General features: G+C 56.9%; 1 protein-coding gene across 3 annotated transcripts; it reads left to right on the top strand.

Moving 5' to 3' along the window:
* The first annotated feature begins 1,287 nt into the window (after window positions 1-1,287).
* Window positions 1,288-11,865, top strand: PTPN7 (protein tyrosine phosphatase non-receptor type 7). 3 transcript variants are annotated; one of them, XM_075054792.1, is made up of 10 exons: window positions 1,288-1,356; window positions 2,821-3,049; window positions 3,479-3,662; window positions 4,120-4,204; window positions 4,894-4,970; window positions 7,736-7,873; window positions 8,768-8,878; window positions 9,487-9,644; window positions 10,503-10,616; window positions 11,166-11,865. In XM_075054792.1, the coding sequence occupies exons 2-10, from the start codon at window positions 2,919-2,921 to the stop codon at window positions 11,257-11,259; spliced, it is 1,092 nt and encodes a 363-aa protein (XP_074910893.1). In that variant the 5' UTR covers window positions 1,288-1,356; window positions 2,821-2,918; the 3' UTR covers window positions 11,260-11,865. The 3 variants fall into 3 exon arrangements, with proteins under 3 accessions (XP_074910893.1, XP_074910891.1, XP_074910892.1); XM_075054790.1 differs by having other exon boundaries at window positions 10,508-10,616; XM_075054791.1 differs by having other exon boundaries at window positions 3,482-3,662; window positions 10,508-10,616.
* Window positions 11,866-14,898: the final 3,033 nt, after the last annotated feature.

The following is a 14,898-nucleotide window of genomic DNA, read 5'->3' on the forward strand; positions in this document are numbered from 1 at the left end:
GATAAGGTTGCTCTGCTGTTGGCCAAGCCCAGCACTTTGCTCTGGAGCTTGGGCCGTCTGATCTCTCAGCTCTTGGGCAAAAGGTGGCACTGACAGGATCTCCCATAGGCCACCAGTGAAGATGTTGTTCTGGTACCCTGGCGGGCCCTTGCACACGTGTTCCTGCAAACACACAGGCATGCACAGACATGCACCTCTCCAGCTTGGTGACCAGCAGTGCTGGCACTACACATCCCAGGGACAGCCCTGGTCACCTCAGTGAGCTGGACTGGAGGTGGCCCAGGGTGGGGGACTCCCCAGGGCAGCAGAGAAGAGCCAGTGGAGCAGCCAGGGGGAGAAGGTGTTTGGGATGCGGTGTCCATGGTGGCTGGTGGGGACACAGCAGGAGCTGCTGCAGCGCAGTGGGGTGGGGGCAGAAAAGGAAGGAAGCATGCAGTGTCTCTGCACAGAGCCCGGGCAATAACAAACAGGAAGAGTGGCAGGGCTGTGGCAGGCAGCAGCGGCCATCGGCAGGAAGGATGTGCAGTGCCCCAAGGGCAGACCTGTCCTACCTGAGCCAGACCCTCCAGGGACCTTCCTCCCTAAATACGCCCCCTTTCCTGCCCTGCTGGGGAGGGGGAGCCCACATGTCTTCCGCCAAGGTGCCAAGTGATGATCCCAGGTGCAGAGGGGTGGCGGGTGGCACCCACAGGGACGTGGGTTAGGGGGACAGTGGGGCGTCACGAGGAGCACACTGTGCATGGCGGAGCATTGAGGGTGGGAGGTGCCGAGCCTTGGGTCACCCCGCAGTGGGATGGGGAATAGCGGGTGCACAGCCTGGGCAAGGGGATACAGCTAGGGTGGCAGGGACAGGAGGACTCATCCTGGCTCCCTGTGTGGCAGGTGGGGTCTGGTGTCCCCAGAGCAGCACCACTGCACCACGTGAAGCATCCCACCTCAACCCTCCTGCCAGTAGCCCCAGCCCCATGGCCAGGTCTCGCCCGTCCCTCCATGCCCCGTGGGCTGGCACTGCACTGGCCACGGCCGGTCACAGAGAGCACCGAGAACATGCCACCAGCCCTGCCAGAGGTGCCCACGGAGGCACCCCAGGATTTTGGGGGAGGCAGGGGTTTGCTGGTGGGGAGCAGGGCTGGGGCTGCAGGCGGCCCGGCGGAGGAGCCGAGCTGCGGCGATGTGGCCGGTATGTGTGTGGGCGGCAGGCAGGGTGGGGGAGAAGGAGGGAGAGGAAGCGGCAGAGGCAGCAGCTCCTTTGATAAGCAGCTTCCTGAACACTTTCAAACCGTGGTGTTAGACCGACACGCGCGGCGCCTGCGGGCCTGTGCCAGGACCGACGGAGCCGACGCCGCGGGGCAGCAGGTAGGCAGCTCCCCAGCCCACCCGTGCCGCCCGCTGGAGAGGGGACCCCCACCGGGCAGTGCTGGGCCTTGGCACCCACAGGCGGTGGGCATGTGCTCGCTGCCGGGCAGCCCTGGGCTGGGCTGGGATGCTGGGCAGAGTGATGGGGACACTCTCCCTGCAGGTGCCGGCAGCTGGGGCTCTTCCCAGGGCCCTCCTGCCTGCCAGGGGCTTGGCTGTGGCATCTCCCAGGTGTTTCCTGGTTGGTGTGCGAGGGACGTCTGCTGGGTTGGAGCCTGCTGCTGTCTCTGGTCAGGATCTGTCCTGGTGCTGTGGCTCCTGGGGAGAAGATGCTCTTGCCCTGCCTGGCCGGGGGACACCCCGGCAGTACAGAGCCCCCAGGCTGCCCTGCATGGGCCATGGAGATAGTGTGCGTGGCAGCGGTGGCATTGCCACCCCAGCAATGCAGCTCGGTAGCGGGGAGTCATGAGGAACAGCTCCTGCCCTAGCCACATTCCCAAACAGCACAGCCACAGCATGGACCTGGTACTCTGCAGGACCTCCCTGAGCAGCTGGTGTACCTGGAATCCCACTCTTTGCCCACCAAGAGCTCTGACTCCGCAGCCTGCCCTGTCCCTTTGGGTCTGTCTTCTCCTCATGGAGGGAGCTGGGGATGAGAAGGAGCCTCACGATCCCAGGGTGCTGCCTGCACCATGAGGAGCTCTGCCCAGAGGTGAACCAGCATCACCTGCATCTCCCTGTCCCTGCTACAGGCTGTCCTGGGGCTGGTGGTGGTGGAGCCCTGGCACCCTCCTCCATCTAGGCTACCTCATCGCCTCTTGCTCAACCACGCAGATAAAGCAGTTTCCTCTTGACAGTTGCTGAGACCTGTGGGATGGAGGAGACTGTCCCAGGGTCATCCCTCCCTACCAGAGCCATGAGGCTGTTGAGGGTGCCTGGCTCCGTATGTCCCAATATCAGGAGCTGGCCAGGCTCCCTGTGGTGCCTACAACCCACCTTGTCTCACCTGCCAAATGCTGTTGTGCTCATGCAGGTCCCAGCTCTCCTTCCTCCCCACCATGTCCCCAGGCTGAAGCAGGCATACAGGGGAAGGGCTGGAAACACATGGCAGCATGTGCTTCCATGGAGGTGGAGAGCATTTTTGACTCCCCCAAAGCCAGACCATGCTCCACCAACACAGGGCATGGGTGTCCTCTGCTCGGTGCAAGCAGGTGGCCGTTGGTGCCATGCCCAGGGTCACCAGTGGGTGCCTGTGTGGGCTGCAGTGCTGCGGGCATCCCAGAGGTTGAACATGCTGGGAGCTCTCCCAGTGCCACTTGCCTGGATGCAGGGGCTGGGGGCCCTAGTTCCAGGGCAGCTGAAGACTTAAAACCTGTCCCTTGCTTAGGGACCATCCATTGGGGGGTGTGCAGGAGTGTCCACCCAGCCTCATGGTATGCCTCAGATCTGCCTTTTCTTTTCCAGCTGCTTCTCCTCCAATGGCTCCTTGATTCCCCAGGAGCTGAGGGCCCCCTGTGTCCACTCCCTGTGCTTCAGGACGAGGGCTTTGTGGCTGCCGCAGCATGGTACAAGCCTGCTTGGTGTGCTCCAGAGCTCATAACGGCAGCCTGCCAGCCCAGGCAGCCGGGGCAGACATGGACAAGACAGACAAGCCCAGTCCCTCTGCCAAGAAGCATGTGCGTCTTCAGGAGAGGTGAGCATGGCTGATGGGCTGGGCTGCCTATCTCAGCCCAGACTGTGAGTGCCCATGGCACTGCTCAGCCCCAGGGCTTGGGCTCCCCCAAACTTCCTTCTCCCAGCCCAGCCCTGCCAGCCCTCTGCCCGATGACTTGTGCAGATGCCAGGTCTGAGTGTGGAAGCAGCCCTGACCGCCCCCCAGCCCAGCCCGGGCCAAATCTAGACACCACCCTTTGGGGCCTTTCTGGCAAATGACCAGCTAATTCCTTGTTCCTCAACCCCCCCATCTTCTGGGGTCTCTACCTGCCCCCTTTCTTCATCCTCTGTTATTCTCTGCCTGGCTTTTGCTTGGTGTGGGGTGGTTTTAACTGATGATATGGCGGGATGGGCTGTCCCCCTGTCCCGAGGTGGCAGAGGGTCAGCCAGGGACCCTTTTGCCTCACAGAAGGGGGTCCAACGTGTCGCTGATGCTGGATATGAGCTCGCTGGGGAGTGTGGAGCCCATCCAGCCTGTCTGCACACCACGGGACATCACACTGAAGTTCCTGAGGACATCCAGCCACGTGCTGAGGAGAGAGGAGCTCCAGCAACATGCCCAGAGCCTGACACAGCTCCAGGAGGAGTTTTCGGTACGATGCTCCCTTTCCCTCTTGCTTCCCACATGAGGGATGGCAGGGGCTGATGCTGGTGGGGACCGGCAGGGGTGGACATCTCTGAGGGACGCTCTGAGGCCAGCTGTGCCCCACAGCACCCGTGGCAGGGAAGTTGATGTGGGCAAACAGAGATGAGGGGAGCCCTGGGTATCCCCTGGCTGCCTGCTCCCTGGTGCACACAAGTCCCATCTGTGTCCTTGGAAAGCCTGTCCTGCCCTCCCATGACAAGCTCTTCTCCCAAGGTGGCCTCTCTGGAAGGTGTCCCACCACATCTGGGGTAAGGAGAGGGCTCATCCCAGGAGCTGACATCTGTGGTGAAGCTGCTAGGTCTCTGGGCCAGCCTCTCATTACCTGGGGGACCAGCTCTGCCATGACAAGGGGACGCAAGCAGCAGCAATGGGGTTTTCCTCATAGTTGTTCTTTCCCCCTGCAGAAAATCCCACCCAACTTTGTTAGTCCGGAGGAGCTGGAGATCCCTGGACGTGCCTCCAAGGACAGATACAAAACCATCCTTCCCAGTATGTGCCACTGCATTCCCTTTGCCTCACATTTGCCCAGGTGCCATGTGCAGGGAAAGGGGGGTGTGTGTGTGCATGTGTGGGGGTATGTGTGCGCATGGGTGTTTGTGCCTGGGAGAGAGGTGACTTGGAGCAGCCCTGGCACTGGGGCGGGCACTCCTGAGTGCTCTTAGTGCTCCTGCTGTGCTTGTTCTTGCTCCCCACGTTGCAGGACTGGGGTGCTGTGTTGCAGGGGGTGTACACTGTGTTATGGGGTGGTGTGGAGAGCTACTCCTTGGGGTGTATTCCCAGGGTTGCAGCACATGACAGCTCAGCCTGGGTTGCTCCCTATCACCATGGGGCCTTACATGTCCCAAGGGCATGTCACTAGGGGTGTAAAGGCTGAGAACATTATAGGAGGACTTGTCTGGGCTCTAGGCAGGCACTGTGGGAAAGCCTTGGGAAGTTATTGCCTGGCGGGTGAGTTACCCCACATACTCACTGTGGTACAGGCAGGCTTGGGCATGACCCTGCCATGGTAGTGAGGGTGAAGTGGGGCAAGAAGGGGCTGGAGGGAGGCTGCAGACAGCTCTGAGCATGGCATCAAGCTGGAGGACTCAGCCTCCAGGCTCTGGAGCTGAGGCAGAGAGGATGGTCAGGGTCAGGCTCTGAAAGACTGTCCCTCGGGTAATGCCTGCCATGTCTTTCAGATCCTGAGAGCCGGGTCTGTCTCAGGAGGGCAAGAAACCAGGAAGAAGACAGCTACATAAATGCCAACTACATCACGGTGAGTGTCCTCCTTGGTTGGAGGTCCTGCATGGTCCTGCAGCCCATGGCTCACAAGGCATCGGGCTGCAAACTCGGTGCTGCAGGTGCCACACTGGGACCCTCATGCCGGGGCACTGACTGTCACCCACTGTCCTGTGGCTGCCCTGGGGTAACAGTATGAACTTGTCACCCCTTTCTGAGCTGGAGAGATGTGGCTCCATCCATGCAGGGCAGACACACTGTCCCTTTTGGTGGGAAAGTCTCATGAGGTGACTGCGCTTGGCTCCTGCTGCTTGGGTGCCTGTATGGGCTCCCTTGCAGTGGCTTTCCCGTCTCTTCCTCATGCACTAGTTCATTGTCTGGCAAGGTCACAGGAGGCAAGCTGCCAACGGAGCATCCCAGCCTGGTGCTGTTCAACCCTTGCACATCCAGGAATTTCCTGTCAGCTCAGGGGGTTTGTTGCAATTTCCCAAGAAGAAAGCTAACATAGGGGAGAGCATGGCTTATCTTTGATGCCCAATGGGATCCCCTTCCAGAGACTGAGAAGTCGCTAGACCCAAGGGTGTTACTTCAGGCAGCCTGATTTATGATAGTCATCTCCTGTGCAAATGACCCCTTCCAGGCTGCAGTCTCGATTGTGCTGAACCATACATCACTCTAAAACAGGCTTTTGTGTCAGCCAGGTGCCAGCTTTGCCTGGTTGGTAGGCTTCTTTCTGAGCAATTAATCTCATTTCAGCATCCGTCCCCTTGGGACAGGCTGGGATGCTGGGAAACAGAGGTGGGACAGCAGCTGCTCTGGGTGCGTGGCAGTGAGGGCAGTGTGGGAATGTGGGGCTCAGAAAAGAAGCCCACAAAAGTGCCATCTAGTATGACAGACAGACCCCTGGAAGGTGGTCTGAGGGTGCAGGATGGAGCTGGAGGGCATTTAGTAGCATTTCTTTTCTGATGGTCCTTATGGGTGAGATCCAACAAGGCAGCAGCAGTGTGAGCTGCCAGCATCCTGTGGTGAGGGTCAAAGTCTCACTTAGGACACAGGAGCTCCATGCCTAAAACTGTTGGGAGGCTTGCTGGCCCGAATGAGGGTTTGAACATGGGCAGCAGAAGCCTACTTTTAGAGTAGTCTTCCTGAAGCAGCCTGGCAGCATGCAGCTTCACATCGGGTGACACCATCACCCTGTCCACATGTATCAGGGTGTATGTGAGCATGTAGCATCCTCTTTGTCTCACACAAGTGCTAACAAAAATGCACAAACACTGCCCATCCCTATCTCGCACACATATGCACATATATGTGCACACACCTGAGCACACGTGTGCCCACACATCCCTGTGTGGAGCTGGTATTTCTTTATCCCTTCCTTCCACTTACCTCTCCAAGGGTGTCATGGTGCAGGAATTTGTGGGAACATCAGCAAATTAGCAACCCAGCCTGCTTCTGGCATGCTTGGGAGGCACAGGGAGTCTGGAAGAGCTCTGCAGGCATTTGATCACATCAGCCCCTATCCGGGATTGAATGGTTTTTCCTGCTGACGGTATCCCATGAAATGTTTTTGAGCATGAGGAGCAGGTAGGGGGAAATTCCCAGTGTTGACACCTCCAGGTCTTACTGTAAGTCTGCTTCTGAACGGAAAATCATGTTTCCTAGGTAAAAGAAATCATCTTGAGGCATGAGAAAAGGGCTATACAAAATGTTCCGGAAAATGTTCCTGTCCCTTGGCTGGGCCAGTGCAACTTCTTGTAGAACCAAACTGTTAACATGATTGCTGGAAAGACCTGGATTAAATCACAGGGGTTTGGGTGCATTTTTGACTGAGATCTCTTTAGATAAAGCCATAAAGCTCTGCCTGGAGTGCTGTGTACTCGCTTTTCCAAAAGCTGTGGGCACTGTGGGTGCCTCCTCCAGCATCCCCAGGGCATCCTCAGCTTGGTCCCTCACTCCTTGCTGTATTGCCAAATGGCATCTACAGCTGGGAGCTGGAGTAACACGTTACTGACCCTGGGAGAAGGCTCTTGCACACCTCTGCCTGTGCCTGCCCTCCAGCTCCTGCCTGCTGCTGCTGCACGCTCTCCTCTCTGCTGGGCCAGCAGCCCTGCCCATGAGGCCATGGTGTGAAGCAGGAGCTGAGCGGGACTCGGAGCACCTCCCAGCTTTTCTATTTCTTTGGCAATTTTATACTGGGGGAGGAAGTGACTATGGAGGCAGAGGATGCTTGGAGCTGTGAAACTGAGCCTGGGGCAGAGGCACGGCAGGGGCCTGTGCCAACCACCCCTCCAGGTGTCCCCAGAGCCAGCCTGCCTGCTGCTGGGCACTGCCACATCCCCTCCTGATCCTGGCGGGGAGGCAGGACTGGTGGGACCCAGCTGGGACTATCCCAGGTCCCAGCCAGAGCAGGGCTTGATGGCTTCTGTTTGTCCTTGGGGAAATGCCTGTGGTGAGGAGTGCTGCTCCCTGCATGAGCTCTGCCTCACCAAGGCATCCATCACGCTGGCTGTTGTCACACTGATAACCGGGGGATGCTTGCAAGGAGCTTGGGTGCACATGGCTTGCTTCATGGGCTTGCTCCTGGATTGTGGGACCAGGAGGGTGGAGATGTCTGATAGTTCCTGATCAGGTCTATAAAAGCATTTCAAGGACAGGTTTAGTAGGAAACAGCCTGTGTGGCCCGGCCTCTCACCTGTAAAGGAAGAAAAGCACCATGAGGGCTGGAGTGGCCTGGAGACAGGCTTCCCTCACACATCAGCGTGTCCCCCCAGTGTCACTGATGTACCATGTGCTCGGCAGGGCTACGCAGGGCGGCCCCGGGAGTACATTGCCACCCAGGGACCCATGCTGAACACTGTGACTGACTTCTGGGAGATGGTGTGGCAGGAGGAGGCGCCCCTCATCGTCATGATAACCAAGCTCCAGGAGCGCAAAGAGGTACCATTGTCCCTCCCCAGGCCCAGGCACAGCACCCCAGCCAGGAGCAACGGGTGGGGTGGGGTAATAACAACAGTAAAGGGTTATGCGAGACCAAGTATGTGGTCTGAGCACCTGCTTGCTTTCTCTGCTTTGCTCTCAGAGGGTCCCCAATCTATCAATAAATCACACATGGAGGAGGAGAGCCCCAGGGCTGTAGCCTTGGCCTCATCCAGCAAAGCCTTTCCTCCTCACGTGGCCTCTTGTGCTCTGGGCATACTTTGCCAGCTGGATAATAGGATAAAGAGATTAAAGCGACCCCTGGGAGAGGGAGCAGAAGCAATGGTCAGCAGTGTCCCTCTGGCTGTGAGCAGCTCTCCTCCTGGGCTGGGAGCTCTCAGCAGTGGATCCAGGCTGGGATGAGAGCTGGCAGCACTGTGCCCTGCGTGGCAGCCACCCTCTGCCTTGGCTGGGATCCCTGGCTCCCCGTCCAAGCAGCACCTGCCTGGGGGAACTCACCCTCTCTTTCCTGGCCACGTCCTTTCTCCCTTCTCTCCCCAGCTGGCGCAGCATCACTGTGCCTGCCTCCACTGGCAGGCTGGGTCCTCCTGGGTCTGGCAGGATGTGAACTGCCCCAGACACAGCTCCCCTGGGGCTGGGGAGAGCCATGCAGCCCTGGGGTCTGAAAGCCGTATGGCAGGGCATGGGAGAGGGTGCAGGGGGAGCAGATGTGGGAAGAGGGATCTGTCCCTTCCTTAGATTCCCCTCTGTATCACTACACATCCCCCTTCCCTGTTCCCCCACACCTCCTCAAGTGATGCCTTTTCCCCAGAGCATTGAGGAAAGCATAGCTCAAACATCCAGTGGGTGCCTTGAGGCATCTCCACAGCCACAAACCCTGCCCTGTTCTTTCAGAAATGTGTCCACTACTGGCCCGAGAAGGAGGGCACCTACGGCCCCTTCACCATCCGTGTGCAGGGGGTGAGCGAGTGTGTGGAGTACGTGGTCCGGGATCTCTCCATCCAGGTGTGTTCGAGCTCCATCCTGGGGTCAGAGGGGGAGACCAGCAGGGCCCAGCAGTGTCCCTGACACCCCCAGGCTCTCTAGTGGGATGGCAAATGCTGCGTGACAGGAGAACAGAGGGTTCATGTCTTGGAGAGCTGGGTCTTATGAGCCACCTGCCAGAGGAGGGTCTGCAGAGCTCCTGCCTGCCTGAGGGAGCAGGACCCAGCCCTGAGGTGCAGAGGAGAGGGGATCAGCTGGGGAGACCTTCTCTACTAGCCTGTTGTTGTTTGCACTGTGCTATTGGGCTCTCCTCCACAGGCTCTCCGTAGTCACCCTGGGCTGACACTGGCCAAAAGACCTTGCTGGCTTTGCCTGGACTGTGTGGACCGTATTGGGACACTCTGCATCTGTTCCCATCTTCTTGGATGGGACACCTCCCAGTCCCCCTGGCCCAGGGGTCTCTCCTGGGCAGCTGGCAGAGGCTCAGAGAGGGATTTGGGAGGAGAGCAGATGAGATGGGCACAGGCTGCCCAGCCTTTGCTTGAACTGGACTCCATGCCTTCATTTGGCCCAGCCCAGTGAGTCTGCGCTCCCACATCCTGATTTCTCTTTCTTCTGTGCTGGAAAAGTTTGAAGGTGAATGCCGCCGGGTCAAACACATCCTCTTCCCTTCCTGGCCGGACCAGCAGACACCCGAGTCAGCCAAGCCCCTGCTGCACTTGGTGTCCAAGGTGGAGGACACTCTGCAGGCTGCAGCCATCCCAGGGCCCATCGTTGTGCACTGCAGGTAAGAGCTTTCCCCCCACCTAAGCCCATGTGTGTTCTTCACCTTGGGGTCAATCTGCAAATGCTGGAGAGGAAAATCCCACATGTGAGTGCTCATAAGCTGGTCCTGCTGTGGTGCAGAAATCCCAGGGCACGGCATCCCCATAGCAGAGTTGTTCAACCAGCAACTCCTGTCCTGGCATCAGGATGGTAGCATTAGCACAGTGCATACTGCTCCGTAAAGAAATCTGGTTTGCACCTCGGTCTGTGGACAGCAAGGTGGGAGCAGGAGAGTTCTGCAAAGTCAGGACTCAGCCACCAGACCTGTGGCAGATCCACAGCTCAGGCTCCTGCTTCCTCTGCCACTGAGCACGGCCTGTGGCTCGGCTGTGAAGCTGTTTTCTAGGGCAGGCCCCCTGGAAGAGGTGGCCTCTGCATATTTTCTCTCACTGCTGAGTGAATTTGGGGACAGCGGAGCAGAGCACCCAGTCATCTCTATGCAACACACTTGGTGTGCAATGCCGCAGGCTGGCCTGCCCCAGTGCAAACCGCTCAGTGCCTGGGGTGAGAGCACAGCTGGGAGGGGAGGTGAAGGGGCTGCAGAGACCCCTACATTGTGCAGGGACGGGGGGCACAGACTAGTTTTGTGCTTCCAGCGCAGCCTCAGCTGGGCCGTGCAACATAGCAAGACCTCCTTGCCATGGCAGAATGACACCAGCCCATGTCTTTTGGTGCCTGGCTAAGAAAGTTGGTCTGGCAGCTAGCACCAGGACCCCAGCATCCATCTAGGAAGAAATCATGGCAGCAAACCAATCCAGGAGTATGTCCAGCTTGGACAGATTAAGGTCCAGTGCTCAGCACAGCCATCTCTGTCCCTCAGCGCAGGCATTGGCCGGACAGGCTGCTTTATCGCTACCAGGATTGGGTGCCAGCAGCTGAAGGACAAGGGGGAGGTCGATATCCTGGGAATTGTGTGCCGTCTCCGCATAGACAGGTGGGTGCTCAGAGCAGGCGACTCCTTGGAGGGTCCTGCTGGGTGCCAGGCCTGGGAGGAAGGATGTGGGAGGCATGTGGAGATGGGCATCATGAAGGGGCATGGGGACAGTTTTTGATAGAAACCAGAAGAGTTGCTGAAAGATGCAGATTTGTCAACAGCAAATGATTCCCCAGTGCCAGGCTGGTTTTGGTGTCAGGGCTGTTATAGCTCTGGGGACCTGAGGACGTGAGTGAGAGGAGACCGGCTCTGAACCTGACAGCCAGTCTGCTCCTTCCAGCTCAGCCACTAAATCCAGAAACGCTCCATTTTGCCACTTTTCAAGAAGAACCAGTAAAAATTAGAGCCAAATCAGTTGCTAATCTGCATTTTGAACAGCCCAGCAGTGCTTCTGAGCCCAAATACTCTTTGGGCAGCTCTGGCGCCTGTTTCAGAGGTACCTGGACGTGGTGGGTGAAGCAGGAATATTTGTGTCCCAGGAGCAGGGAGCTGGGTATGGGGTTGTGGGCTTTGGTGAGGTTGTCAGTGGGACCTGCCTTTCCCTTGCAGAGGCGGGATGATCCAGACAAGCGAACAGTACCAGTTCCTCCATCACACACTAGCTCTCTACGCTTCCCAGCTGCCGGAGGCGGGAGGCCACTAGTGCAGGGCTCCCACTGGGCTGCCAGCTCCTCACCCCGACCTCTCCTGCACCAGCCTCGGGGACACCTCCACCAAAACCCCTCCTGCTGCCGCCGGGCCACAGAGCAGCAGCATGAGCATCCGTCAGGATGAGCACAGCCAAGCAAACCCACGGGGATTGTGGCCTTGTGACCCTGGGGATGAGCAAGGTTTGGCAGGTTCACATGAGGGATTCAGTGGGTGCTCGAGGTGGCCATTGCTGCTGGCTCGAGGCAGATTTCACCCACAGAAAGAAGCTTTGGCTTTTGAAACATGCAACTTCTTATCCTCAACCAGAAGAGCAAGCTGTGCAGAGGAACTGAAGCTGGGTGAGCACTGGGAGCACGGTTTACCTTTTAGCTGCACAGAAATGTTTACCCTGTTAGACACAGAGCTGGTAGGATTACCCTGCAAATAAACAAAGCCTCTCTCCTGACTGCGTATCGTCTGTGGGCAGAGGCTGTGCTGCGTGCAGGGCTGGGCTTGCTCTGAACTTGTGCCATAATGCTCTTCTTCCTAAAGATACACCTTGATGATTTAGTACAAAAGGTGCACAGTTGGTTGCCTTCGTTACGTGGCTTGCTTTCCTCTCTATCTTCAGCCAACACCTTCTCAACAGCCTTAAAGTAAGGCAGGTTCCTAAATGTGTTTGCAGTTTTGCAAGCAATGTGTTCCCAATGGCCTTTTGTTACATGAGGGTGGGGGTTTTGCATTCTTGGTTTTTTGCTGAAATCAGAACAAAATAATATTTGGGTTTCGCTGGGTTGTTTATTCACTGATAAATTCGGGGGGCGGGGGGGAGAAGAGGGAGAAACATTTTGGCACAAAGCATGGAGATGGAAATATTCTGTAAAATATTTTAAAGCTGTTCAAAACTGGCCTTCAGCTGACAGGTGTTGCACACACTCTTGGGCAGCGAGGACTGATAAGGAGCTGGGGGCTGCCTAGCCCGTGCCTGCCTGTGCCCACAAGCCCTGATGTGGCCTGCTTGGTGGGTGAGATCCAGGGAAAAAAGAGTCAATCCTCCTGCTGAGAGTGTCTGAGCTTGCCTTGGCTCCCTGAGCATCCCCAGATCAGGGCTGTGTCCATGGATCCCCCTCCACCACTCCGTGGGTCCCCAAAATGCAGTTGAATGGCTGCCCAATGGTTTTGCCCTAGTGCCTGTTGTTCAGGCTCTGTGGCTCTCTTGGGAGGAGAAATGATTAAATGAAAAGAGAAGTTTTATCCTTAACTCTGCAGTTCTCCTGACTTGTCATCAGTCCAGGAGGGGCGTTCCTCAGGCCTGTGTCATCTCCCCCCAGTATCCCATCCTCACTGCTCCTCTCCTTGCTCCTAAAAGCAGCAAGTAAGCAAGTGAATCAGCCTTGTCAAGGGATGGGTAGTGAGCCAAAGTCAGCTGCTTCTCCTTAATCTCGCTGCGCATAAGTAGCAAGCCCAGTGGCAGACCAGGCATGTCCCACTGTGCAAAAATACCCAATATTACAGAAATTATCATGTATTGCTGAGCCCTGGTAGTCCTTATTAGTCATTCTCATGTGTTTGCAGACTCTCCGGATAAAGTACTTGCCAGGGCACTTGCTATAGCACAATAAAGCCATGTTAAGCATCTGCTCGCTGCAAGGAGCAAATCCTTTTGGAGAAACGTCTCAGAGAGTGGATGGAAGAGTAACAGACAGTGAGAGACTCCCTGCTAGCACAGCCCCCTCCCATGGCACCAGGAATAAACCCACTCCCTGACCCCACAGCAGGAAAAAACGCAGATCTGAAGTAACGTCCTTCAATCTACAGTGTCTGGATCTCCCCAGTGGAGCGATCTCCCCATATCTGCCACCAGGTCAATCCTTCCTCATGCCACTGAGCCTGCCCAGCCAACTGCTGCAGGGGGAACCTTGGTCTCTGCAGGGCTCCTGCCTCATGCCTGGGCTCTTGGAGAGACTGCAAAGCCTCCGTGAGTCCCCTGAAGGTCAAAACATGGCTTAGGACTTTGGCCGCTCAGTTAATTTTATGTCATGTTGTTGCCTTTGATGGTGTCTCTGAAGCCACTGCTAGAAGTTTTGAGTTCGTCTAAGACAGGTTCTAATTCAGCTGGCCCACAGCACCCTCCTCCCCAAGTCTTTCCTCCCCACATTGCCATCAGGCAGGGGAACTTGAAGAGCCTGCAGGCTGTACCAAGGCACAGTGTTTTCCTGTGGTCCCTGGACAGCAGGACATGCACCATTTTTCTCATGCTTTCGGTTTATTATCAAAATGAGAGTTGTTAGGGCAGGCTTGCAGCAAGAGCTGCATTGAGGGTCTCTCAAGGCATGCAGGAGCAGCACTGGGACCAGCTGCTGGGCAGGGGGTGTTGTCACCCCCTCTCAGATTCCCCACAGGGTGCTGGGAGTTTTGCCAGTTCAGCTGTCTGCTGCAGATTATGATCAGTTAAGCAGTTTTCCTGTCTTTCAATCTCAATTTCTACCAGCTCTATCTGTTCAAGACACTTCTCAGGCCATTACAACTGCACTATCTGAGTATCTCTCCATGTCTCTATTTATTTCCCAAGCATTCCTCAGGGCTATGCTGGACTATTGCCTGTGTTATTGCAAAACCCCATCCAGCGGCTTACCTGATGTCAAGGGTGAAGCAGGGTGTTTGATCTGGTCTGGCTGTGTCAGGCTTATCCCTATGTCCTGAGAAACTGCTTTACCCTGTCCATAAAGAGCATGGGATGCCTAGTAGTCAAAGGAAAAGAATTGCTCCAAAATCTCATGTCTCCCCATGCCCCGGGCTGAGATTAAGCCCCTGAGCTTGGCGAGGGGTTTCAGCAAGGCCAAGGTTGCTCCTGTTCCTCATTCCCCTCCCTTAAAAACCTGGTATGGACCCCGCTGTCTTTTTCCTTCTCATGGTGTTTCTGTGCTTTGCTGGAGGTGCAGCCCAGACAACCAGGCAGGGAGCTCTGGTACTGGAGGCCCTGGGCTGCAGACTCCTGCAAACCATGTCCCCAGGAGGCCAGGTCCTGCCCAGGGTTCAGGAAAAGTCCGTTCTCCACATGACTGTAATTTTGGCCTGGGATTTCCCAGGCTGGTAATCCATTTCCCTACCCTTGAGACAACTCACCATGCTGGAGGTTGCCTAGGATGAGAGAAAAAAACATGGTGGCCACATGCTGCACATCACCGTAGCGACACACGCAGGCATTGCTGGTGGGAAGGAGACCCAAGGTGCTCCAAATTCTCTGCAGCTGATGGAGAGTGCCAGTGGGTTGCATGGTGTCCCCATCGAACATAGCACACCACAGCAGGCTGCAGCAGGGCACCGCTGCGGCCAGCTTCTTAGAAGAGCAGGGCGTTGGGGTAGGATGTGCCAAAATCTAGTGGTTTGGGTATGCAATAACAGCTCTCCACTCAGATGAGCAATGTAACCACAGACGAGTCTCCAACAGCATCCTCACGGACTCCAAGTAATCAATGACCAAGCCATCACCCAAAAAGGAGAAATTTCAAGGCATGCTTTGACATTTCAAGGACAGCACTGGGGTCCCAGGAGCTCACAGAGGCCCCGTGAGAGCACCAGGAGCAGGTGGGACCCCGCAGAGGATGAGTTCCACCCAGCAGCACCTTACCCAGCACCAGAGGGACAGGCT

This window comes from Buteo buteo, chromosome 23 (assembly GCF_964188355.1).
Source record: "Buteo buteo chromosome 23, bButBut1.hap1.1, whole genome shotgun sequence".
NCBI classification, from domain to species: Eukaryota; Metazoa; Chordata; class Aves; order Accipitriformes; family Accipitridae; genus Buteo; species Buteo buteo.